The 26,133-nt window shown below is 37.4% G+C and overlaps 1 protein-coding gene across 2 annotated transcripts in view; it reads right to left on the bottom strand.

The window, feature by feature from the left end:
- Window positions 1-20,669: 20,669 nt before the first annotated feature.
- ST8SIA1 (ST8 alpha-N-acetyl-neuraminide alpha-2,8-sialyltransferase 1) overlaps window positions 20,670-26,133 on the bottom strand; it is a 145,230-nt gene continuing 139,766 nt past the window's right edge. For both annotated transcript variants that reach the window (XM_044227706.1, XM_044227707.1), the window contains one exon: window positions 20,670-23,775. In XM_044227706.1, coding sequence (XP_044083641.1) covers window positions 23,289-23,775 — 487 coding nt within the window. In that variant the 3' untranslated portion in view covers window positions 20,670-23,288. The remainder of the gene's footprint in view (window positions 23,776-26,133) is intronic.

Raw genomic sequence — 26,133 nt, 5'->3', positions numbered from 1 at the left:
ATGACGGAATACGGCTGGGGTTGCCCGAGGTTCAAAAACGGTGGGGAGGGGCAGGAGGGAGAACCATGAAGGGGTGCCAGGAATCTTCCAGGTGTGACTGATGTGCTCATTGTGCTGGTTGTGGTGATGACTTTGCAGGTGTGTCCCTATGCCTACTGTGTTCTTTCAATATGTTCGGTTGCTTGTATACCAAACATACCTCAGTGAAGCTGTTAAAATTATTGAGGAAAATATTTCAGTACCCAGAACCTGACGATCAAAGATTTTTGCAACACTCTTTGCTATTTACTGTGTTTGTGTGTGTTCAATATGAGGTGGGTCTTGAATGTTGCTACGGAAATTATCTGATAAATCGTTTATCTTTCTTTATAAATTGTTAGAAGTCTTTTCAATCAGCAGGTCAATTCATAGTTTTTCTTTTCTTTTTTTTTTAAAGATTTTATTAGAGAGAGAGGGAGAGAGAACAAGCAGGGGGAGGGGCAGAGGAAGAGGGAGAAGCAGATTCCCTGCGGAGCAGGAACCTGATTTGGGGCTTCATTTCAGGCCCCCAGGATCATGACCTGAGCCGAAGGCAAATGCTTAACCAACAGAGCCACCCAGGCTCCCCTGTTGCTTTTCAATTAATAATCTAAAATTGTTGGAAATACCCAGATGTCTTGGTGGCTCCATCTGTTAACATCCCACTGTTGGTTCCAGCTCAGGTCACGATCTCAGCGTTGAGGGATTGAGCCCTGTGTGGGGCTCCATGCTCAGCAGGGAGCCTGGTTTAAGATTCTCTCCATCTCCCTCTGCCCCCCCACCCCGCTCTCACTCTCTCTCTCACAAAATAACTAAATAAACCTTTAAAAATTAAAAAAAATAATCTTAAAAAAAAAACTAAGGGAAATATCATGTAATTATGTTTGTGTCTTTCCTGCTAAGGTCATTTATGCTGTAGGTTTATCGTTTTGGTAATGAAACACGCCATCGTCTTCTCCGCCCTCACTGCCTGCCAATCACACATCCACACTCTCTTCTCAGTGTGTCCTTTCCAAGCAACCCCCAAGTCTGTCTAATCAAAAGGCCACTGAACCAAAGTATTACTGCCTTTAAATACCAGGGTTTTATTTTTTCACTTAGCTGTTGATTCAGAGACATAGTTTATGCAGATGAAGTTCAGTTTGGGGAACTATTTTGTACCCACAGTGTGGGTGTTTCTCTGAAGTATGAAGAGTAATTGCTTTTCTCCTTTTGAGCCCCGCACATGTATTGATTATCGTTGCCAAGAAGCTTAGCTCTGAATATGAAATACATAGAGATTGATTTGGGAGGGGTGATTCACACCTAATTTGTGAAAAGCAGCACTAACACCAAGTCAAGTCAGCAATAAATATAGCATCATAGATACAATTTTTGTTTCTCATAAGCCTTGGAATAGACACCTATTACACAGGAAAAAGTTAAGAACGAACCATTGATTCCGCTATAGTTTCCCAAGGAGAAAGAAGTTTTCTCTAAAATGGAGAGTAACTCCTTTGGAAGATACAGAATCTTTGTCACAGAGGATTATATAATGTCATTTAATAATAAGGTTGGAGCTTATTCAAATGATCTCTTGGGATTTTTAGAGATGCTATATTTCTACCATTCGTTCTGGGCTTAGGATGTTGGCATAGTAAGACCAAAAAGAAAATTAAGAATAGAGACTGTATTTTTTTTTAAGATTAGAAAAATTCAGCTTTGTTTATAATCTAAATTTATAATCTATTTGCATGCATAGACCATCTAGCCTGTATATACAAATGGGACTATATTAAAAATAATAAATCATTTCCTTTGTCTCATCTATCATAAGAATATCACCAGTATCCTCTTCCTTCCAGACACAAAGGTGTACACATTATGTGATTCCATTTATATGAAATTCTAGAGTACAAAAAACTAATATATTGTGTCAGGAAGCAGATCAGCAATTGCCTGGGACCGGAATTTGGGGAGATTTACTGAAAAGGGTAACAAGAAACTTTTTAGAACCACAGGCATCGTCTAGATCTTACATGGTTTGTCAAACTCACCACATTATGCACTTAAAATGGATTCATGTTATTCTTCTTGATTTCTACTTTAATAAACATTTTTAAGAACTATATTAAGATATCATTTACACCTATCACAGTGATTTAAAAATTTAAAAGCTTGACAACACACTCTGTTGGGCAGGCAGTGGGGAAATGCCCACTGGCTTTGCTTGAGGATTAAAAGAAATTCAGTCCCTAAGTAGGGGAATTTTATGCCTTCTGAAAATGTCTCAGAATCTGTAGCATTCCTGACAAAAATCTATTAACCAAATCTAATCATGAGACTATATCAGACAAATCCAAATTGAGACATGAATTTGACCAGAATTCTTAAATTTCAATGTTAAAGATAAAGGAAGAGGAATGGTTCCAGGTTGAAAGAGACTAAAAAGACATGACGTTAAATTCAAAATGATCCTAGATGGGATCTTGGAACAGGAAAAAAAAAAAGTTATAAAGGACATTACTGGGACAATTGGTGAAATTTGAATATAAGCTTAGATTGGATTATACTATTATATCAACATTAAATTTCTGAAATTATTTTTGTACGATGGTTTTATAGAAAAATGTCCTTGCTGTTAGGAGATGAATGCTGAAGATTTTAAGAGTAAAGGATTGGGGCACCTGCTGGGCTCAGTCAGTTAAGCCTCAGACTCTTGGTTTCCACTCAGGTCATGATCTCAGGGTCTTGGGATCAAGTCCCGTATTGGGCTCCCTATTCAGTGAGAAGCCTGCTTTTTCCTCTCCTACTCCCCCTGCTTGTGTTCCTGCTCTTGCTATCTCTCTCTCTCTGTCAAATAAATAAGTAAAATCTTTAAAATATATGTATCAATGATTGTTGGCTCTGAGTAAAGATTCTACGGGAATACAATTTTTACAGCTTTTTAAGTCTGATGGTTCTTTTAAGTTAAAAATTTTGAATAAAGAAGATAAATCTTCATTCAAATAGCTGTTTCTCCATTAAGAAGGTAAACCAAAAATGAGAAAGCGAATAATTTTTTTACCTCGACCTCCTATAACAGAGTAGACCTCTCAGATTGTTGAAAGAAATTTCAAAATGTTCCCAAGATTGTAACTTTGGGTAGTCTAGGAGTACAGAAAATGAAACAGGAAAGAAGCCCCAGGAAGGAAGTGAGCAAAAATGTGTATGTGTGATGGTAAAGGTTAGAGGTCAGTATTTCTGTAGTCCTGTTTCTGCTCCTGGTCTACAAATTTGCCTCCCTAATTCAGAGAGCTCTGAGCATCCTATCGCAATTTTGGCCACAATAGAAAATGCAGTCATATTGGGGCGCCTGGGTGGCTCAGTGGGTTAAGCCGCTGCCTTCGGCTCAGGTCATGATCTCAGGGTCCTGGAATCGAGCCCCGCATCGGGCTCTCTGCTCAGCAGGGAGCCTGCTTCCCCCTCTCTCTCTGCCTGCCTCTCTGCCTACTTGTGATCCCTCTCTCTGTCAAATAAATAAATAAAATCTTAAAAAAAAATAAAATGCAGTCATATTAGTTAGGGGTCTTGATAGTTGTCAAATTTTCTGGGAAAAGGAGACGTCCCAGAATTTGCCTTGCCCATGAGATTAAGGCCATATAGTAGAGTTGCTGCCAGGTCATTAGAGTCTGGAATCTTCCAAGAAAGAAGACGACGAAAGAAGGGATGTCTAGAAAGAGAAGGGAAGGAGAGAGGAAGGAAGAGGAGAAGAGTCAGTGCCAGTGATGTGAACAAGGGCAGCCCCTCGAGGGTACTCTCCAGGGGCCAGGGTCTCAGCTCCCATCCTTCCCCATACCCCAGTCAGGATGGTCCTTTGAAATACAGGGTCTGACCACTTCACTTAGGGAGATGTTTAAATTTTTTTTTACCAAGTCAAAGATTTTTAAGCTGATCTAAGGAAGGATTCACTGTTCTTTTGACAGTTTATAATTCTTTGTTTCTGTTTTCCAACACTGTTTCATGTCTCCCTTCATTTTAACTTTCGTATGTGCTTCATTTCCTATACCAAACTGTCAGTCTCCTATAGGCTGAGTATAGAACGTACTCGTTTTTATTTTCCTCACTCTGAGCCTAACAATTCATGCTCAGTAAATATTTGTTGAGAAAACCTTTTTTTTTTTTTAAAGAACAGTCTACCAGTATTTCATTTGACATGTTGTGTGTTAGAGCCCCCTAGTGTGCAAAACCAGCCTGTGGAAGGAGCCCAGATGAACAAGAATTCGTGGAACAAGCTTTCAAGGGAATGATCTCTGACTCTATTAATTCACGGTCCTTTTCTTATTTCTCTAATTTATTCTTCTGAGGAGAAAGACCAGCTGCAGGATATGAGAACTCATTAATTCTCGGCTGCAGCATTGACTTGTGCTTCTGCCTCCTTCCAAATTGCCTTCTCTTTCACCCCAGGAATGGAGGATAGAGTGTTTTATTGGTTCCAAAATACACCTTTTCACATTTTAACACTTCTGAAATCAAACCACATCTTACATGTGATGTGTCTCCATATCACTCCGAGCTGTGTGGTGTTCCTGACCTCGTCATTGTCCACACAGGTGCAAACTTGGTGAGGGCACCTCTCAGGTTCATATCAGTTCAACTACGGGCTTTGCTTGTCCCACTTTTGTTAAATTTAACTGCCATTTCAATACTTTAAAAAGATAGATATTAAGATACACTAACAATTGCATATCTACAGGTATAAATAGAGAGCCATTATTTGGCATAAAAACAGACAGCTATTATGTATGCCAAAAGCAGGAAATTTATGCAGTGAATTTGTACATTGACTAGTCTGAACTGAACAGTTTTTGGAAGAATGATTGTATTCCCAGATTGTGCTGTAAAACAACTAAGTTTTCTACGAGAACTGCAAAGGTTGATAGAGCTATGTCATAGTTTATTACTGAGATTAATACAAACAGATTGCTTATCATGTATCAAGAAATGCAACCAGAGAAAATTTGCCGGCACCCCTCTGAATAGATAACAGAAACTTTAAAGTAATGAGAGAATGGTGTGATCTGTTCATGCATTGTAGAAGATGATCGGTAAGATTTACATTGTCAGTTTCTTCAGGATAATTTGAAATAGAAGTTGTTTACTTGCAATGCTACATGATTCGTTTGAGGAAAAAGCAGAAACGGTAGTAATGGTAAATTGAAAATCCTTGTGAAACCGTTAAGTTAGAAACATTCCTCAAAATCGTATTGACAGTGTTAATGGTGTTAAAGAAATCATGATAGTGAGCACAAGTGGTAAAAATTAGCTTATCACTCTGGTAATACACATAATTACTGATAACTGAAAATGATCTCCATCTATCAATTTTAGCTACAACATGAAACCTAAGAATGAGATCGGCTCTAAAAATGCCACTGTGTGTACATGGCAAAATAATAGAATGATCATGGTTGAGTTAATGGTGGACTGGTTGGAAGTCACTTGGAATTGGTATCCAACAGCTTCACATAACGTACACTGTAATTTGATTTTCAATGTACCTTAACACTGCACCTTAACAACGTACCTTAACAGTAAAGGAGAAGCTCACTGAAACTATAGTAACTTGGGGTGTCTTGGCTAGTCTTGGCTCTTTTCTTTTCCAAACAAGTTACAAGTTAAGTTACACAACAAACTCTATAGGCCTAGATCAATGTTAAGAGCTATGACATCTTTAAGAATCTTTCTGTTCATGAGTATAGTGCATTTCTCCAATTAGCGTACATTTTTTTTACTGTCTTACATTTTATAATTACTCCATAAAATATCTGTGCATCTTGTGTTTATTATGGATTGATACATCATTATTCTTGTTAGGATCATAAACGGTTTCATTTAGTATTTTATAACTATTACTGGTGATACAAAATGAAATAAACTTTCATATGTTGATCTTATGTCTGGTGACTTTGATAAACTTGTGCATTAATTTTACAGATTTAGCAAACTTTGATAGGTGAATTAGATGATAATTTTGGGTTTCTTATCATTTTCATAAAGAACAGCTTTGCATTTCCCTTTCAAGTTCTTTTGTGTTTATTTCTTTTTATTTTCTTATTGTGCCACTAGATCCCAAGGACAATATTGAATAATATGACATCCTACTCTCATTCTTTATTCTTAAAGGCATGTTTCTAATGTTTCACCACTAAGAATGACTTTTGCTATGCTTTTCTTGGGTAGCTACCATTATAAAGTTAAGAAAATTATCTTTTTTTTTTTTTTTTGAGAGGGAGAGATGATGGGGGTGGTATAGAGAGAAAGAGGGAGAGATTCTTAAGCAGACTCCATGCCTAGTGTGGAACCCAGTGTGTGGGGGGGACTCAATCTTACAACCCTGAGATAATGACTTGAGCTGAAATCCAGCCAGACACTTATTTGACTGAGCCACCCAGGTGTCCCATATCTTCTATTCCTAAACTGACAAAAAAATTTTTAAAAATCAGGAATGATTATTAAATTTCTCCTCGTGATTTTTTTTAAGATTTTATTTATTTATTTGACAGATAGAGATCACAAGTAGGCAGAGAGGCAGGCAGAGAGAGAGGAGGAAGCAGGCGCCCTGCTGAGCAGAGAGCCTGATATGGGGCTCGATCCCAGGACCTTGGGATCATGACCTGAGCCAAAGGCAGAGGCTTAACCCACTAAGCCACCCAGGTGCCCCCCTCGTGATTTTTCTTAAACTACTTATACAATCATGACATTTCATGATTTAATCAAGTTAATGTGATTCATTATATTATTGTCTAATATTAAAGTCTCCTTGTATTCTGGAATAAATTCAACATATTCAGTCATCAGAAAGATTTAACAGTTCTAAAACTGTACCTAATAACATAGTTTCAAAATATATTAAATATAGACAAATTAGACAAAACTCCAATTTGACAAACACAACACAAAGGCAGGACATTTGTCTTTTAGCAGGAGACTTTAGTACATTTAAATTAATTGTTATAGTTGGTATATTTGTGTTTTTTGGTATATTTCATGGTATATATTTTTTGGTATATTTTTGGTATATATGTTTCCTATATACTTTTCACTTGCCTGGATTCCTTGTGTTATTCCATCTTCCTGAAATGTCTTTCCCCATCACCTCTTATTATTTTTTTTAATCTATACATAATCATGAGGTACTATTCCTCTTCAAGATCCAGCCTGAACTCCACTGTCTCCTCAATGATTCCCAGACTCAAGATTGAGAAGTAATCATTGTTTAAACTGCCATAGCACTTTATCTTTATCCCTCCAGGAACAAATCAAAGTAAAGAAAGGTAGAAAGAAGAATGTAACACAGCTTGAAGCAAAAATCAAATGAAATCTTATTTTGTTAAAAGATTTTATTTATTTATTTGAGAATGGGAAAGAGAGAAAGCAAGCACAAGCAGGGGGAGGAACAGAGGACAGAAGGAGAAGCAAAATCCCCACCGAGCAGGAGGATCCCCATGTGGGGCTCGATGCCAGGATCTTGGGATCATGACCTGAGCAAAAGGCAAACGTTTAACCAACTGAACCACCCAAGTGTCTGAAATGAAATTTTAAAAAAGAATGAATGAAACCTCAAATTTCTTTTTTACAAAGACAAAAACAATTGCTAAACTTTAACTAGATTAAGCTGAAGAAAAAAGAAAGACCTAAAATATACATGTAGAAGTAAAAGTGGAGATTTCACCTCAGACTTAGAGAAATTAAAAGGATAATAACAGAATATCATCTAGAGGTTTATGCCAAGAAATGAGACAAATTACCCAAATTAACAAAGCAAACTTGTGGAAATTCTGAATACCTATATTCTGGGAAGAAATATAAATGGCTAATTGAATTTTTTTCCCATCAAAAAACACTAAGGTCCAGGGGCGCCTGGGTGGCTCAGTGGGTTAAGCCGCTGCCTTCAGCTCAGGTCATGATCCCAGGGTCCTGGGATTGAGCCCCGCATCGGGCTCTCTGCTCAGCCGGGAGCCTGCTTCCTTCTCTCTCTCTCTGCCTGCCTCTCCACCTGTTTGTGATCTCTCTCTGCCAAATAAATAAGTAAAATCTTTAAAAAAAAAAAAAAAAAAACCACTAAGGTCCAGATAGTTTTACTAGTGAATTCTGTCAACAATTTGGTGAAGAAATAATATGAATCTCAGGCAGACTCTTTTAAAAGTAGAGAAGGAGACATATCCCAGCCCATTTTATGAAGTCAGTATTACCTCAAAGCCAAAAATATCACAAGGAAAGCAAACAAACCAATATCCCTCATGAACACGGATACAAAATCCTTACCAAGGTAATAGCAGACCAAATCCTGAAATACATAAAAAATTTTAAACAACATGAGAAAGCAGGTTATTACAAAATGCAAGGTTGGTTTAATATCTTAAAATTGATTACTTTAATACAACACATTAACAGAATAAAGAAACCAAAGATGATCATCTCAATAAATTCACAGAAATGAATTTGTAAATAACAAACATTCATGTTAACAACTCTCAATAAACTAGGGATAGAAATCAAATTTCTCACTTGGATAAAGGGCATATACAAAAATAAATTACAGCTAGAATTATACTGATCCAGAAAAATAAAACATTTTCACATCAGATCAGGAATAAGGCAAAGATGTTCATTCTTAGCATTTCTATTTAACATTGTGTTTGCAGTTTTAGTCAGTTTAATAAGAATAAGAAGTGAAAGGCATACTTATTTAAAAGAAAGAAATACATGTGTTTTTATTTTCAGATAACATCAGTAATAACATTATCTTCATGGAAAAGCATAAAATGAACATCAAAATGAAAAATTTTTGATTTTCAAGAGAAAATCAAGAAAATTAAGAAACAATGCATAGACAAGGAAAAAATAATTGCAAATATTATACCTGAGAAAAGACATGTATACAAAGGTATTTTTTTTAATCTAAGAACTCAATAATAAAAGGAACCCTCCCAAAAAGGCAATGAAGAAGACTTTTTTTTTGGTCAGAGAGAGAGATTGAGAGCACAAGCAGGCAGAGGCAAAGAGAGAAGCAGGCTCCCCACTGAGCAAGGAGCCCGATGCAGGACTCAATCCCAGGACTCTGGGATCATGACCTGAACCGAAGGCAGCGGCCCAACTGACTGAGCCACCAGGTGTCTCTGCAGTGCAGAAGATTTTAATAGATATTCCATTAAAGGAGATATATAAATGGCTAATAAGCACCAAAAATGTAGTCAACATCATTAGTCATTAAGGAAGTGAACATTAAGTCTACAAAGAGACATCATTACATACTCTCTAAAATGGGTATATTTTTTAAAAGCCCAACAATACCAAGCATTGTTGAGGATGTGAAGAAACAAACATACATTTACACTGGTTGGTATAAAATGGTATAACTTTTTTGCGAAACAATTTAGCAGTTCCTTAAAAGGAAAATCTTACCATGTGAATTAGCAATCTACACACAAATGTTTAAAGAAACATTATTCAAAATAGGCAATCACTTAAATGCAAACGCCCATTTACTGCTGAATTAATAAGCTAGATGTGTTAAATGTATACAATGGAATGATATTCAACAATGGAATACTATTCACCAATAAAAAGGAACAAACTACTGATGCATGCAATGACATAGATGAACTTCAAAACCATTTGCTAAGTGAACGAAGCCAGAGACAAATGACTATGTATTATTATTTCAATTACATAGTTTCCAGAAAAGACAAAACTATAAGCAGATCCAGATTTCTTGGGCTGAGAGCAGGGGTTTTCCATAAAGTAGAACTAGGGAACTTTGGGGGTATAACAGAAAAGTTATAAAATTGGACTCTTGTAATGGATTCACAACCATAAATTTTACTAAAAATAATCAAACTGTACATTTACAATGGGTGAATTGTATGGGACATAAACTATTCCTAAATAAAGTTGTTAAAAATTTACTAACTTCCCAATTATATTTTAATTAAAGTATAATGTTCATCTCCCACACAGATATTGGGTAACTTGTTCGTTAAATAATAAAAATAAGTAATAATATAATAATCCATTCAAGCTGCTGGTAATGGGAGCACAAGGGACAGGAAAATCCTCAGGTGTACTAGTAATCTACTTGACGTGACATTCCCCTCCCTACTAAGCCACCACCAACAACAACTTTGATGGGAAAAGGTTAGTAAGTCTGGACTTGAAAAACATAAGAACTCATGTAGATTTGTACATTTTGGTGATAATTAGAACTAGGGACTCTGATACTGCTAAGTCCAAAGGTGAGACCTCTGTCAAAGTGTTGAAGGCCAAAGATGAAGAAAAAAAATCCTAAAAGAAGTTAGTGAAAATAAAGCAAATATAACAATATAATACAATGACAATTTTAGCAAAATTCTCATCAAACACTAGACAAACCAGAAAATAATGAAATGACATATTTAAAATGCTAACAGTAAAAAACTGTCAAGCTAGAAGTCTATATCCAGTAAAATATATTTCAAAAATAAAGATGAATTATAGACATTTTCAGACAAAGCCTGAGAGAATTTACTATCAGCACTACAAGGAAAGCTAAAAGAATTTCATCAGGCTGTCAAGAAATGATACCAGTTTTACAGGGAGGATTGTAAAGCATGAAATTAGGACATGGGGTAAACATGAAAAAGTACATCATACTATCCTAATTTTTGTAAGATAACCACCTACTTCAAGCAAAAACAATAGTATATCATGGGGTTTATAATATGCATGGTAGTAATATACATGATGTCTTCATGTCAGTTTGGGCAGCTATGGCAAAGTTCCATAGAGTGGATGGCTTATAAAGAACAAAAGCTTATTTCACTCCTTTCTGTAGGTTGTTAAGTCCAAGATCGGGGTACTGGCATGGTCAAGTATGGTGAAGACTTTCTTCCAGGTTCCAAACTTCCGATTTCTTGTATCCTCCCAAGGAAAAGAGCAGAGAGAGGAAGCAAGCTCTCTTGTCACTCTTAAAAGGGCACTCAACCCATTCGTAAGGGCTCCACCTTCATGACCCTCCTCTAATCCTAATTCTCTCTCAAAAGTCCCACCTTTCAATATCATCACATTGGGGGTTAGAGTCTCAACATATGAAGTTGGGGTAGGGGACACAAACATTCAGTCCATAATATATGACAATAGGAAAAAAGGACAGGAAGGGCAGAGTAAAGTGTCTTATCCTGTTGTAAACTTGTTTTATTTTATGTGAGGTGGCATAATATTACTTCAAGATAGACTGTGATTTAAAAAGCATATTATAATCCTTAGAGCAAGAACTGCAATAAAAGCGTAGGTTAAAAGTTAATACAGGAGATAAAGTAAGATACTAATAAAATACACAATTAATTTAAAAGAAAGCAAGACAATGGCCTGAAAGGAAAAAGGAACACAGTGAATAAAGAGAAAACAAAGAGCAAGATGATATACTTAAGCCTACCCAGATCAGCAACTATGCTAAATATAAAGGGGTTAGACATTCTAGTTAAAAGAGAGAGACAGTCAAAATACATACAAAGCTAACCAAGACCCAATACATGTTTTTTACAAGAAATGCATTTTAAAAATATACTAGGATAAAAGTAAAAGGATAGAAAAAGATATATCGTAAAAACATTAAGCATAAGAAATCTTGTAAGGTTTTCTTGGTGTCAAAGTAGACTTCAAAACAAGGAGGATTACCAGAATTAACAAAAGAAATTTACACATTTATCTTGATATTTATTCATAGCATAATATTTGTGTTGTTATAAGTATAACAAAAAAGGGTCAATTCCTGAAGAAAATACAATAGTTATAAATGCAACTCTCAAGTAATCAGGTATCGAGGTGGCCAATTAAGATAATGAGCCAAATTAAAAATAATAATCAAGCCTTTATTCACTTACTGTGACATTGCAAATGGGAAGCAAAAACAGGCCCCAGTTCCTAAAGGTTTCATTTTTCCTCATGAAATAGCACTGGCGGGGGTGCGGAGGGGGAGTCAGGAGATGCTGTGCAGGTGGGGGAACGGTCTCACACCAAGGAGCACGAAAAGTTTCTCCCTCTTTATGGACCTGAGGGCCAGCAGGGACAGAGGGAAGAACTAGGTGTGGGAAAGTATTGAGTCAAAGTGGAGAAAAGTTGCTTTGCATAGACCCCTGATGAGGCCTTCAAATTGAGGTGTTAGGCTAGGAATGCAGACACCCATCTGACAGTAGCTGTCTCCGGGGTCCTGAGTCCTTGACTGCAATCCGCTCCAGTAGACCAGCATATTGGCTGCATACAAATACGGTGTGGGCAGGACAGCTTCTCTGCGGGAAGCCTGCTAGGCCAAGCCTTATAACTGCATATAGCTGGGTATGAAGGAACAGCATAGTTGTTTGGCGTGGAGTCATACTCTTCACTTTATATAGTTTATGACGGAACGGCAAAGCACATAAAGCTAAAATTTATAGAATGAAAGGAGACGTGGGCATATCATATTGGAAGAATTTAGGACTTCTTTTTCTGTCATTGATAGAGCAAATAGATAAAATGTCAGTGAAGATACACTTGACCTAATAAACATATTTATTATACTCCTGATAGCAACTGTAGAATGTACTGACTTTCAAAGTAATTGTGGAAGCTGAGCCATAAAACAAGTCTCAATACATTTTAAGAAGTTAAAAATCACACATAGAGTACCCTTTGATCATGAAAAAATTAAAGTTAAAAAAGATTAAAAAGATACCATTAACTGCCCTCCCCCCTTATACTGGGAATTAGAATATATAATTCTAAAAGCTCATGGGTGAAAGAAGAATTACAAGGTAACTGGAAAGTATTTTGAATTAAAATACTGGGAAGTATTTTGAATTAAACCATGACGGAAGCACAATATACTACAATTTGTGGAATTCACTCCCACTTCCATCGCTTAGTCACCAGATCCAAATATTCTAAATGTGATCCAAGTATCTAAATATAGGAAAAATTGGTCACTATGCAAAATACACACCACATCTTACAAGATGGTGCCACACCCCTAAGATGTTGTCTCTCAGATGGTTCTTAAAATGAGTCTCTATTAGGCCCTACCAACGTTCTGTAGGGCAAGTGCTTCTAGATCAGCATTTCTCTAACCTTTTTTTTAAATCCCCACCTCTGCCCCCCAAGGAAGATTTTAAGATTTTTTTTTCCCTCTAGTCATTGTAATATCTAAGGTTTTTTTTTTCCCTTTAGAACCAACTCTTTCCTCTTGTGGAGGCAATATTCCTCCCACTGAGAATGAATTTTCTACATAATATGGTAGAGAATACCCATTATTTCCATAGGCATAAGCTCCTCTCTATGCTCTTTTGCTGTAAAATGTGCTTCTTGACCAAAAGGATGCTCCATGTTGTATACAATACCAATATGATAAATAATTCATTATGTAGGTTCATAGGTGGGGTACTGGCAGAAGCACTGAGGAAAGGAAATGCAAATCCAAAATAAATATCTATTTCAGCGAGAACAAACTGTCACATGCTCCATGATGGAAAGTACTGGTAATCATTCTTGGCCTCTGCAGGGATTAACTACCATACCTTTATAAGAGGTCCAGATATCAGTTAATCTCTTTTCTCAATTACCGCACTACTTTGTCAGTGGGCTTCTATACAAAGTGGCTTTGGTAGCAGGTATAGAAGTTTATTCATGGAATCGATAACCTGGCTTCTAACATCTGTCGAGGGCCCCACCAGTAATAGCAAAGGCCAACGTTGAACATTCAGTTAGAAAACCATGTCCCAGCAGATTGGTAATCCAACTGGTGGGAGGTTGATGAAAGTGACCCACCAAACGAACATTCCTATTCTTACTTTTCACCCCTCCTCCACATGCAAAAGCTGAAATCTTCCTGATTAAATCCTGAGACCAACACACTCTCAGTTGCCTTATAACTTTTGACTGTGATTATCAAAAAAAAAAAAAAAAAAAAAAGTTCCCAAATACTGATTTTTAAATTCATGCCTGGAAACCATGACTCTTGTGTGGTAAAGAAACAACTTTAATTCTATCTATATAAAAGAAAACATAAAGGGTTTTTGTTTTCCCATCTTTTCAAAATCCTAGAAACTAGATATGTCTAAGAATTATACATGTTAAGCATAGTCAGATACAGTCTCAACTTCATCCCATGTTCTCCAGCTCATTCACAACCAACTCCACAAAATTCAATTCAATAATCCTACATCTTTGGCTCTTCGTGTCATCAAGAATCTGTACATCCAAAATAATAAGTTTTCAAGCAAAAATCTAGTCTGTGACTGTAATTACCTTCTTTTTTGGTTTAGAGATTCTTGAGTAATTAATGCTTTTGGATTCTTAATATCTGTTTTTGAATGTTCTTGAGCTCAGTAATATCTAGATTTTTTTTTTTTTTTACTTAATGATAGTTGGTAAAAACAAGTTAAATCTGTTTTCTCCATATGGTCTGAGAATAGGTTAGGGTAACCCACATTTATACTAGAGTTCTGCCTTTTTTACCCCTGAATGATTCAGCTAAATATCTAAAGTGAAGTCTTAACATTAGGTAACAGAATGACCTTCTTAAAATAGCTGTAGCCCAAAAGGCTGTTGTGTGAGAGCGAACGCAGAGAATTAATAAGGAGATCTGTACAAAGCATCTTGATCAATTTCTGAGGTGAAATGTATGATAAAGAATGGACCAAGGTCACTTTGCCTGATGTCCCTCCTGCTGAGAGTGTCTGGCAGAACTGGGTCACTAGATCCCAAGGGAAATGGGGGTTCGAAGCAATTATCTAAATAATTTAGACAAGAAGGCACATTCGGGCTTGTCAAAGTCACCCATATGAACAGAAGGGGAATCTAAATATTTTGAATCCTGTTAGGAATTTGTTAAAGTATCTCTAGGATACACACACACTGATCCCAACCCATTACATAAAGGGAAAATTTTATCGCTGGAAAAAAATAGGCTCATGTACATATATCACATTAAAGAAGTGCTCAATTTTCTTTCTACTTTGCCCAATAGATAAGGCCTTTTACCTGCACAAGAGTAACAATAGTGTTCTTGTATTCTATTCATAGCATTTAGAGTTCTGTATTTCTAAAATAATTTTCTCACCCAGCAGCATGAGTTTTCATCCAGAAGGAAAAAAAAATCAGTGTAGCTGATATGGATACAAAACAGAGGAATAGAAAAGGAAACAGAATTACCCATACGCTTCTGGGAAATAAAAAGACTTCACAAGCTATAAAAAAATCATTTTATTCACAGGGTACATCTCCAAATTTTCTCCAAGTAAGGGAGGTAGAGAAATTGAGACTTACTGAACCTTCTCACTACCAGCCATAATTACAATGAACACACCAAAGAAAAAGACATGTTTTTACAGCAAATCTCCTCCTATGACATTGTATTTAGATACTGTAGAAACCAACTCAGCAGAACCAAGATAGATACTGTTTTTTCAAGTCACACTATAAAAAGTATCAATTAAGGTTTTTTTCTTACCTGCTACATTTTATATGAAACTTCAAAAAAAATAGAAGAAGAAATGAAGAGTATTGATTTTCCCCCACACCACCTGCCAGTGGAATTTAGCCTTATTAGGAAAAAGTAACTCCATATATACTCAAAGGTGATTTCAATTTTATAGTCTAATCTAAAAAGTCTTTTCCAGAATTATTGCATTATGGGACTGGTAGTCAAACTACACTGTATGAGAAAGAATATTTGAATTTCTCTATTTTTCTCTTACCTCGCATCTGCGAATTGGCTGAGAAACAGTTTGCACACATGTGGAATGATACAGAAGGTGCAATCATCCAGTTAAAGAGAACAATGGGAAACTTTTCATTCCTCAAAGCTTTTCAGACCAAATTTGCTGTGTGGTACCTAGAGTTCTAATGATGTTCCAGACTTTTAAAAAAATTAAACAAGTTTTTCAGTGGAGCTGCTCCTTGTCCATCTCTCCCCTTCCCTCTAGTGTCTCTGACTGTGATGTACTCCTGTGGCCATCAATCCCCACAAACTGTGGAATCCTGTATGTCGAGAGGGATGTCTATAGTAACTTATAGATAGGAAAGCACAAAGAATTGGGGCTTAAGAGTGAATGAGAAATAGAAACAAATTGTTTCCCTGCTTCCATGAATGCTAGTGTTTGCTGGAGAAACAAACATTTTTAATATAATCATTTTTAGTTTTCCTGTAGCTATCATCTAAGGAGCTCTCTATAAGAAGTTTCTACTACTTCAACAAAGGATATTTACATACCTTTATCAGATGTCTCCAAGGCCTATATACTATTGTGCATTTATATAAAAGAGTCACATTCACTACATTTATAAGAGGTCTTGCTGTTGGTAAAGATACAACTTGGAACAGACACAGCTACGCCTCTAAAGTGACTAGGGCACAGGAAGGAAATACGGAAGGAAGTGGGACCCAAGCCAGAAAAAGTTAAGGCACCCTCTACCACCTCCACCTGCTCAGCCATTTTTCTCTTTTCAGTGGGCATAAATAATGCAAGGTGTGTGTGTGTGTGTGTGTGTGTGTGTGTGTACACTAGAACAGAGGGGAGAAAATGCATCTAAATCTTTGTAACTGTCACTTGGCATAGCATATGGTGACCATGTTTCAAAGGATCAAGTTCAAAGTGACACTTCCTACTATCGCTGCCTCACCACGCCAGATCTAGATAATAACCTTGTGCATGCGTCAAAGTAGAGATAAAAAAGGGGCCATGAAAATGGCAGCGTTTGCATATCCCAGCTCAGACACCAAGGAAAGCATGACTCGGAGTTGAGGCAGAAGGGCCAAGTAGGTAAACTGGTGCGGCTCTTCCATTTTCTTCCCTAAGTGTCTCACCATCTGGCTCTCACACTGCTTCCTCTAGTGTCTTTTCATCATGAGCCATAACAACGGCATAACAATATATTTCCTTTAAAATGTTTTGAAAGGTTCTATTCTTGGGGCTGCACTCAAGGACAACAGCCCCTGTGCTCTGTGCTTAGCTTCATACTCAGATCCCTCCCAGGGGTCCTTCACAATTAAAATCCTAATTTTATCTTTCTCTTTTTCATTTTGCTTAAATCCTTTTTTATTACAATTTTCCATTTTGCTTATGATACAGAGAAAAACAGACATATCTGGCTCCCAATTTTCTCTGCCCTGGATAAACTCATACCCCTTAGATGTTCATTGGTATCATATGAAACATATGCTTTTAAAATGACAAATAACTGGGGGAAAATCTAATTATATAGAAGCAGAAAGAGACATGATCAATATATTTGAATATTATTCTATAAAACTCCCAAACAGCTTTGCATCATTGATTATATCCTACAGCTTTAACAGGAAAGCAAAATGAGAAAGGATTTTAGCACAATGCAGAGATCAGTAAGAACACAGAGGAGGTAGGCACAGAAATGACCATCAACAAAATATAATTCCTCTCTTGTGCTTTAAAAAAGTTACAGCTGTGGGCTTTGATTATTGCACAAATGTTCACAGGTATTATATGTCAATTTATAAGTTATTTATTCCTTGTTTGTTAGAGAAGAAATCAGTAATGTTGGCACCAGAAAGAAGAAAATCAGAAGGAGGAGACAGAAACATGTCATTTTTCCTTATTGTGATGATGAGCAGAGGCTGTCTTATGTTTGAATGAGGTTTCCTTTCCTGACTTGTTTCGATCTTTCACCACTAGGAGGTATGTAAAAAATGCAAGAGACACCTTGGCTGAGGTTAGAGTCAACTGTAACCATTTTCTGATGATACGAAAATAAAAAGGCTATAGCAATTGTAGTTTCATGTAAGTCTCTTTCCACTTACAAGATAGGACTCTTACAGTGTTCAACCTAAATATTCTGCCCTCATATTTAGGAATCAAAACCAAATATTCTAGGCTTCCAGATTGTTTTGGATCAGTCTCCCCAGCTTTTAAAGAGACTATATAAGAACTGATGGAACACAGTCCACTCCAATGTGGGGATCAGGTCCACCCTGCCATGCAGTCAAAAATCTGTTTGCAAACTTTGACTCCCCCAAAACATAACTAGTCCCTAACTACCATGTCTAATTTTGATGGGAAGTCTTATCAACATCAACAGTCAATTAACACATACTTTGTATGTTATTTGTATTATATACTGTATTCTTATAATGAAGTAAGTCAGAGAAAAGAAAATGTTATTGAGAAAATCATAAGGAATATGAGGAAGTTGAGAGGCAACGTGGGGGGTTTGGGGGGTAGGAAAGGAATAAATGAAACAAGATGGAATCAGGAGGGAGACAAACCGTAAGAGACTCTTACTGTCACAAAACAAACTGAGGGTTGCCGGGGGGAGGGGGGTAGGGATGGGGTGGTTGGGTTATGGACATTGGGGAAGGTATGTGCTGTGGTGAGTGCTGTGAAGTGTGTAAACCTGGCGATTCACAGACCTGTACCCCTGGGGCTAATAATACATTATATGTTAAAAAAATTAAAAATTAAAAAAAAAGAAAATCATAAGGAAAACACATTTACAGTACTTCACTACATTTATTAAAAAATAAAATCCATATATAAGTAGACCCGTGTAGTTCTCATCTGTGTCCTTCAAGGGTCAACTATATTTGCTATCTCCCTAGCTTCAAGAACTCAGAAAATCCATCTGAATGGGAAAAAATTTCCATTTTTAATCATCACTGACGGGGCCATAATTAGGTCAGGGTGACCAGAATTCTGTCACAGGACACCCAAATTTAGAGAGCACAAATTTAAGGGGAAAAAAATACTGTTTAAGGCAGTATAAAATTTTGAGCTTCTCAGCAAGTTTTCACACCAAGTCCCCAGTCACGAGGCTACTAGCTTGACCCCACAGAGAGCCCAGCCTCCTGGTAGAGATAGAAATAGATAGTGCTGGAAAGTCAAGGTCAAGGGCAGAGACTTCTCTGACCCTTCTGTACTCTGAGAGCTTGGGAGTAGGGTTTTCTCCTCCTTTCCACTTGCCTCATCCTCTCCCTGGCACAGAGACCCAAGTGGCAGGCTATATTTAGTTAGTTACTACAGATTTTGCCAGAGGCTCGACCTAAGTTCTAGGTGCCTTGTAGTTGTTTACTGACTTCCTGATGTGCGCTCACTAAAAGTCATCATCTGAGAGTTGACCTCCACACTGGGAAGATAAAAATATAAAAAGCATAGTAATGCTCTCGGTCCTTATGCTTCCGCATATCTGTCCTTGGGTTCTCACAAAAGTCTTTACAGCTCTTGATCCCTGGGACTCTATAAAGGGAACAGAAACTATTACCTGGTTCTGGTGGGTACATTTTTGTACAACACAATCAGAATTCCCTAAAGTTTTTGGTGGACTGGGCTGTTTTTTATGTCTTAGGTCCTTCCTAACAAGGATTTGTCCATTAAAAATTTCACAAAGCCAGTAGTTTTAAACATAAAAATTAAAATTATGGAGTCTTATTTTTCAAAGAAACAGAAAACTGTATATAATACATTATAAAAACTGTGATAGTTGCTGACCAGAAGAAATGTTCTTGATATTTTTTTCTATTTCAGAATCATCTCTAACACTTCTGTAAAGCTTCTGAATAATCTAAGAATATATTTGTCAAATTCAGAATCCTGGGATTTCTTCCATTGTTTTCCACATAGATTGTGAAGTTATGTTGCCCACTGCTTCAGGTACAAGTTACGTATAACCTAAAATTAGTCTTGTAGCCAAGGGCATCAGACATCACAAAGCCAAACAGGTGTTGTCTGGGTATCTATCATTTGGAGTCCTTTGTATCATTTTGGAATATTTACCTTTTTAAATTAGAAGTGAACTATATAGAAACAAAATCCCATGGGCCCTCTTTAACTTCATGTCTTGGTTGCAGTTTAGATGTTTATATAAACTGTTGATCAAATACTCTACTTAAAGTATATGTATCCATTGTCCTCTTCCATACAAAAATCTTTCATACAAAAAATCACTTTTCTGTCTTAGAGAATGACCTAATCCTTCACCTATATTAATTTTACTCTAATGTAACTAAATTAAACAGAGGTCACCCTTACTTATGGTCCTGAGCGTCAATGCAATTCTCAAACTGGGACTGAGGGAGTTGATAAAAGGTAAAAATCAAGTCAGGTACCCATGTCAGTTTCGTCACTCCCTCTTTTGCCCCCAGGGAGCAAGCTAATTTTTTCCAATAAAAAGCAATTTCAAAATTAGACCGGTATTAGAGGGTGACACACTCTCTCGGCAGATGCATTGAAGACAATGAAAAATTTTCTTACTGAGTATGTCTAGCATCACCTGAATATCTTCTGAGCTAATCTTATGGTCATTAGTATTAACATGTCATTGACCAAATTTGGCAAAGTATGAGGCCCCATTCCAGATAAACAGAATAAAATAACAGGTGCTTTGAGTTCAAATAATTAACAGTAACAAAGTATTCCAGTCTCTTCTGCAAGATAATTCTGGAGAGAGTGTCACTTAGAAAACATATATTTCAATAAGGATAGATATGTATGACTTCATGCTACAACACACATGTGCGCACGCACACACACACACATACACACACAAGGATAGTCACACTCCTAGTTTAGATACCTCTATCTAACCATGAAAAAGGAATATGTATGGCATATCTTTGAGTCAATATAAAATAATGCCATCTGCAATCTACTCTAAGAAACCATTCTCATTCAACTGTAGTCATATTCCAAATGATGTGAGCATGTATAGGTGTCCCTAAGTGAAGACAATTTGGAGCAATCAAAGCATTCTTTTGGTCTAATCCAGGGTTTATCAACCTTGACTCTATTAATATTTTAATATTAATTAAATATTCCTTCCCTGTGAGGGGCTGACCTCTCCAGTGCAGGGTGTTTAGTGGGATCCCTAGCCTATGTCCCCTAGATGCCAGGAGCATTCTCCAAATCACAAAAATCAAAAATGTCTCTACACACTGCCGAATGTCAGCGGATAGGGAAGGGGAACCACCCCAGCCGAGAAGTATTGGTCTAATTCAATATTATCATCTTGGGCGATTTCTGTTCTGCCTTTCGGAAGCCACAAATTTATAGTCTGAAAATTGCACAATTCATTGTGTAAATCTATCCCAGAAATCATAACAAGATGTTCAATTTCCAAAGGACAGCTTCAGTGGAACTGGGATGCATGGGCTTGATGGAGCTCTGTAGTTACATTTTAACAACTTCATCAGTTAAAATGCTAATTTGCAGGACACATGTTCTTCATTAGCACTTTTACATTTTTGATGAAGTGTATAGGTAAAAATATATTCCTTTTTATGGTAATTATTAAATAATAACAATGGCTTTAAAAAGGAAATCGGTTTAGGGTTTCATATCTAGTGTGTATTCAACAGAGTTCACTCCTAGTACATTCTCATTACATTTTTGCTGCCATATAGATCAAAATAACAAATCAGTCCTGTACAGAATCAGTATTCTCAAATTCTTAACTCTCCAAGCATCTGTATAATATGTGTTATGTCAACCAGTCACTTTTTAACTGCTGATTTCTATAAGAACCTCAAAATTTAGTCTTACTTAGAAATTGCTTATTCTGGTGGTGATACAGAATTTTTCCAAGGGCTCTGTTGTCTCAGTGCTTTTAAATGAACCCACCAAAAACTGCCACCTGTTTTAATTGATATGGTAGACTAAGTTTCTACCATTAAAAATGAGCAGAACTTTTTGGCATAGTTTACCTACATTTTGGTGACATTTAAATGAATAAAAATAGTGATTTCTAGTGTCTCCTTTTAGATTAAGGCATTCCAAAGAACAAAGACAGTGAAAGGTTTCCTTTACCTTCCTTGCACACATAAACACACCTAACTGTTTATAATCTGTCAGGGGAGTTTGTTTGCAGTTTGTCGAAGCTTATATAAAAAGCTTTCTAAGTGGCCTTACCTACTACTACCAAGAAAATCCACATCTGTGAATTTACATCCCTTTACTTGTATGAACCACATGTATGTGACCGTGCTCAACATAGGGTCCATTCATGAGATGTTAGGGAGGGTCAGAATGAGCAAAACAATTCCGTTCATTTGGGGTAAGCATGTGGGGGTCACGCTGCTGTGAGCTTTATGTGCAACAACAGGTGAGCTGGCTTGTCCTATGTCAAGGGGAGTGAGTATTGGGTAGTGGGTAATTCAATTGTAGCTTTTCAACAATGATGACAGATTTTTCCAGACTCAGTCATGCGGGTTCAGCTTTCAGAGTTGCGTGGGAATGAGTTTTGTTTAATTGTGTGTATGTGTGAGTATGTGTGTACATGAATATATACGTTTTATTTGTGTGCATGTATCCTGGAGTGAATATACCATGGTAGATAGAAAAGGGATGTGCCTTCCAGTCTGTTTTGTGACTAAATTTTACATCATTGTGCTTTACTTTATCTGAGTATTAAATTATGAAGAGAATTATGCCAATTTGCAAATAAATAATGCACTCACATTATTTTGCACTAAAATAACATAATAATACAAACAGCATTAAATAATGCAGACCTAAAATTGAGTTTATGCCCTCAATTCTGAGAAGGGAAAGTGGCTCATGTTATCCAGACTATGAATCAACACAGTCTAAATTCAACAATGTTTCACATTGTCTAAGTAGACTTGACAGAAGGCGAGGAAGCAATTCTTAACATTTTTTAAATGGAAGGAGACTAGAGTTAACATAGACTTGGTTCAACAAATCACAATAATTAGCTGTAGTGTTTTATATCTTTATTACTCAGTAAGGGATTTTTTAAAATCTACCTCATCACCCACTCACTGCCCCTAAATAGGGCAAAAATAAATAATCATTTTTTAAAAACCTATACTTCTAAGATATAAGATAGGTTTCTTTGTTTGTTTTCCCTACAGCCAGATTGTGTTGATAATCAGTAACACTTTGCCTGGCATTTCCTTTATTCTACCTTGATTAATTCCTCAACTGCAGCAATTAGAGCTCTGTCTTGTGAACTGCATCTTCTAGATTTGAACCACCAAAATGTGCTTCACCAACATCACCTCATCAGCATGTTACTGGTTGAAAATCCACAATGTGCTACAAAATATTTCACAGGATGTTTCATTTCTTATTTGTCCTCCAAGACAACATCCAAAGTAGAGTTTCTCTTGGGTTTTTATAGTTGTTTTGTTTTTGTTTTGTCTTATTTTTCCAAGTGGCCCATGTGAATCCATGGAATGACTTGACCTTTTGGAGTCACGTAGAAAACCTAACAAAAATACCCTGTCTCAGTTCTTTCTTTTTCCATGGTCCCTAGGAAGTGGGCTGGAGTGACGTGTCTTCACATGGGTCTAGCTGCATTCTCAGTGCACCGATTTTATGAAGATACCAGAGCTGGAGAAATTCCTCTGGCATGGCATGGAAGCCAGAGAAGGGCAAGACGTTATCGTAATAGTGGTGGCTGATGGGCTGCTCATGCATATTCACAGAGAAGGGCCAGAAACCATAGATAGCGACCTCTTCACAGAGGCCCAGAGCCGCACTCACCAGAAAGAGTCCTGTGGACAGGCGCTTGGCATGGATTCCCCTACTTTTCCAGAACTTTCCAATGCTACGCAGGAAGTTGGGGTTGGCAAAGAGCACTGTTTGATTGGCACCAACATCTGACAGTGTGTAATAAACCCGGAGAGATGGCTCTGTTCCCGTCTTCATAGAGAAGGCAGGCATGTAGATGTAACTGTGGTTATAGATCTTCATGTTGTCCACAAAAGTCTTCCTGGACCACAGCAGATTCTGAAACCTATTATAGAGAAGAAGAGGCTCAGCTAAACCCTGAGAAAAGGAACTCATCACATTCCACTCTATTGTTCGTCTGATGGCCTTGATAGTTCACATTATCTCGGGGGAAAAAAACGTGAAAGATGCTTCACTTATATTTAAAATCTTCCTTGAACTTACCAATTATTTCTCATCAAGTAGCTTGGCTTTCCCCAACCCCAACAGTCTTAAATTCAGGTTAAGAGTCCTTAATGAAATTCCCTTTGAACTAAAATGTACTGTACATTTTGTTCTCCCAGAATTATTTGCCTGGAATGTAAAAATGGTTTAATACTCATGAATTCACAAAGGTTGCTGGTTGTTGGTTTGGATTTTTTTTTAAAGATTTTTAAAAATTTATTCATCTGAGACAGTGAGAGCATGAGCAGGGGGGCTAGTAGCAGAGGGAGAGGGGGAAGCAGGCTCTCCACGGAGCTGGGAGCTCAATGTGGGGCTTGATCACTGGACCCCAGGATCATGACCTGAGCTGAAGGCAGACACTTAACTGACTGAGCCATCCAGACGCCCTATTGGAGAGGATTTTGTTAAAAACTACTTGTGCAGGGGCACCTGGGTGGCTCATTGGGTTAAAGCCTGTGCCTTCAGCTCAGGTCATGATCTCAGGGTCCTGGGATTGAGTCCCACATCAGGCTCTCTGCTCAACGGGGAGCCTGCTTCCTCCTCTCTCTCTGCCTGCCTCTCTCCCTAAATGTGATCTCTGTCTATCAAATAAATAAATAAAATCTTAAAAAAAAACAAACTACTTGTGCAGTCTGATATAAGCACAGGACTGGTTTCTTTATCTGCAAATCAAAGGAACCACCTGGAAAATACTTCTTCCCATTGAAATTCTATGATCCTAGAAGTATTCAGATTATCTGACATTATATTGTAACTATAATATTACATGGAAAAAGAAGCACTTGTTACTATTATAAAATGACGCTGACACTGTTGCCCATTTTGCTCGCTCCAAAGAACTCTACTTCCCTATGTTCTTGCAGTTTGGATTCCATAAAAAGAGGATCTCCAGTTCAATGTATTCAACTAAAATTTGTGGTATACATCCTCTGTGTCAGGCACAGGGGAATTAAAAATTTAATGACCCAATTTTTGTTCTGAGGAAATTCAGGTCCAAGTGTGGAAACAAAATTGTAAATGAGTACCACAAAATGTTCTAAATGCAACAGTTGATATCTGTATACAGTACTGTGGGAATACAGATGAAAAAATAATCCTGCCTTAGGAGAAGAGTGGAGCCTGTAAAAGCTTCCTAGAGGGGATGACGTTTAAATACAGCTCCTGTGGGGGGACAACAGGAAGCAGAGCAACTAAATGAGAAGAAACACTGGTCACAGGCTGGCGTGCACGGTGTCCTGGAACATTCATGAAGAAGAGCCTGTTTTCCTGGGCCACGGGAGGCAGGATGAGTGGAGGCAGTGACATGCTGCAAAAAGCGTTTCTCTAATCTGTTTGTGGGCTTCAGTCAGCGGTGATAGGGGAAACTCACAGACGCTATTTGCATTACAAATATTTCCTCATCTGTTTAGTGGTCAGTCTGTGTCAAAAAGGTAACTGGTGATCTGCGCAAGGAAGAGGCTGGTAGCTTGGAGACCAGTGAGGAGGTTGCTGAGACAGATCAAGTATAAAAAGGGAAAAAAAAGCAAGGAACTACACTTAGGCTCTAGCAACTTTTTTCTTTTTTTTTTTTTCCAATTTATTTTCAGAAAAACAATATTCATTATTTTTTCACCACACCCAGTGCTCCATGCAAGCTGTGCCCTCTATAATACCCACCACCTGGTACCCCAACCTCCCACCCCCCCGCCACTTCAAACCCCTCAGATTGTTTTTCAGACTCTAGCAACTTTTATTCTCTTTTACACCAGGCTGTCACCTGTCTCGTGTTACATACAGATGGAGACAATGCACGTAAGAATGGAGCGGAGTCAAAACTTGCAGGGGAAAGTGTGGCCTGACACGTTGGCATCATTCATCACAAATATGTGAAACTCAAACTCTGAATAAACAAATCCACAGGGTTTTCTGTAGCAATTAGAGTCCTTAATTCTGCCTGCCAAGAAAGGTATGTTCCTTAAGCCCCACAGAGGGAAAACTGCTCCAGGTTTCTTCATGTCCTTGACTCAGAAGCCTACTTTAGCAATTTTCTCTGGGCCCTGACCAAAAAAAAAAAAAAAAAAAAAACAAAAGGGATAACAGGGTTTGACAGGGTTTGACAGGGTTTGTAAGTGGGATCACTTTATTCTAGAAGAAGTCATGGAAACACATTTAACCATATTCCAGGGCTAGACCAGCCTCGCCAACACAAACTCCTGCCTCT

The sequence above is a fragment of the Neovison vison genome, chromosome 12 (genome assembly GCF_020171115.1).
Source record: "Neovison vison isolate M4711 chromosome 12, ASM_NN_V1, whole genome shotgun sequence".
NCBI lineage: Eukaryota > Metazoa > Chordata > Mammalia > Carnivora > Mustelidae > Neogale > Neogale vison.
This window is presented reverse-complemented; position numbering and strand designations above follow the sequence as displayed.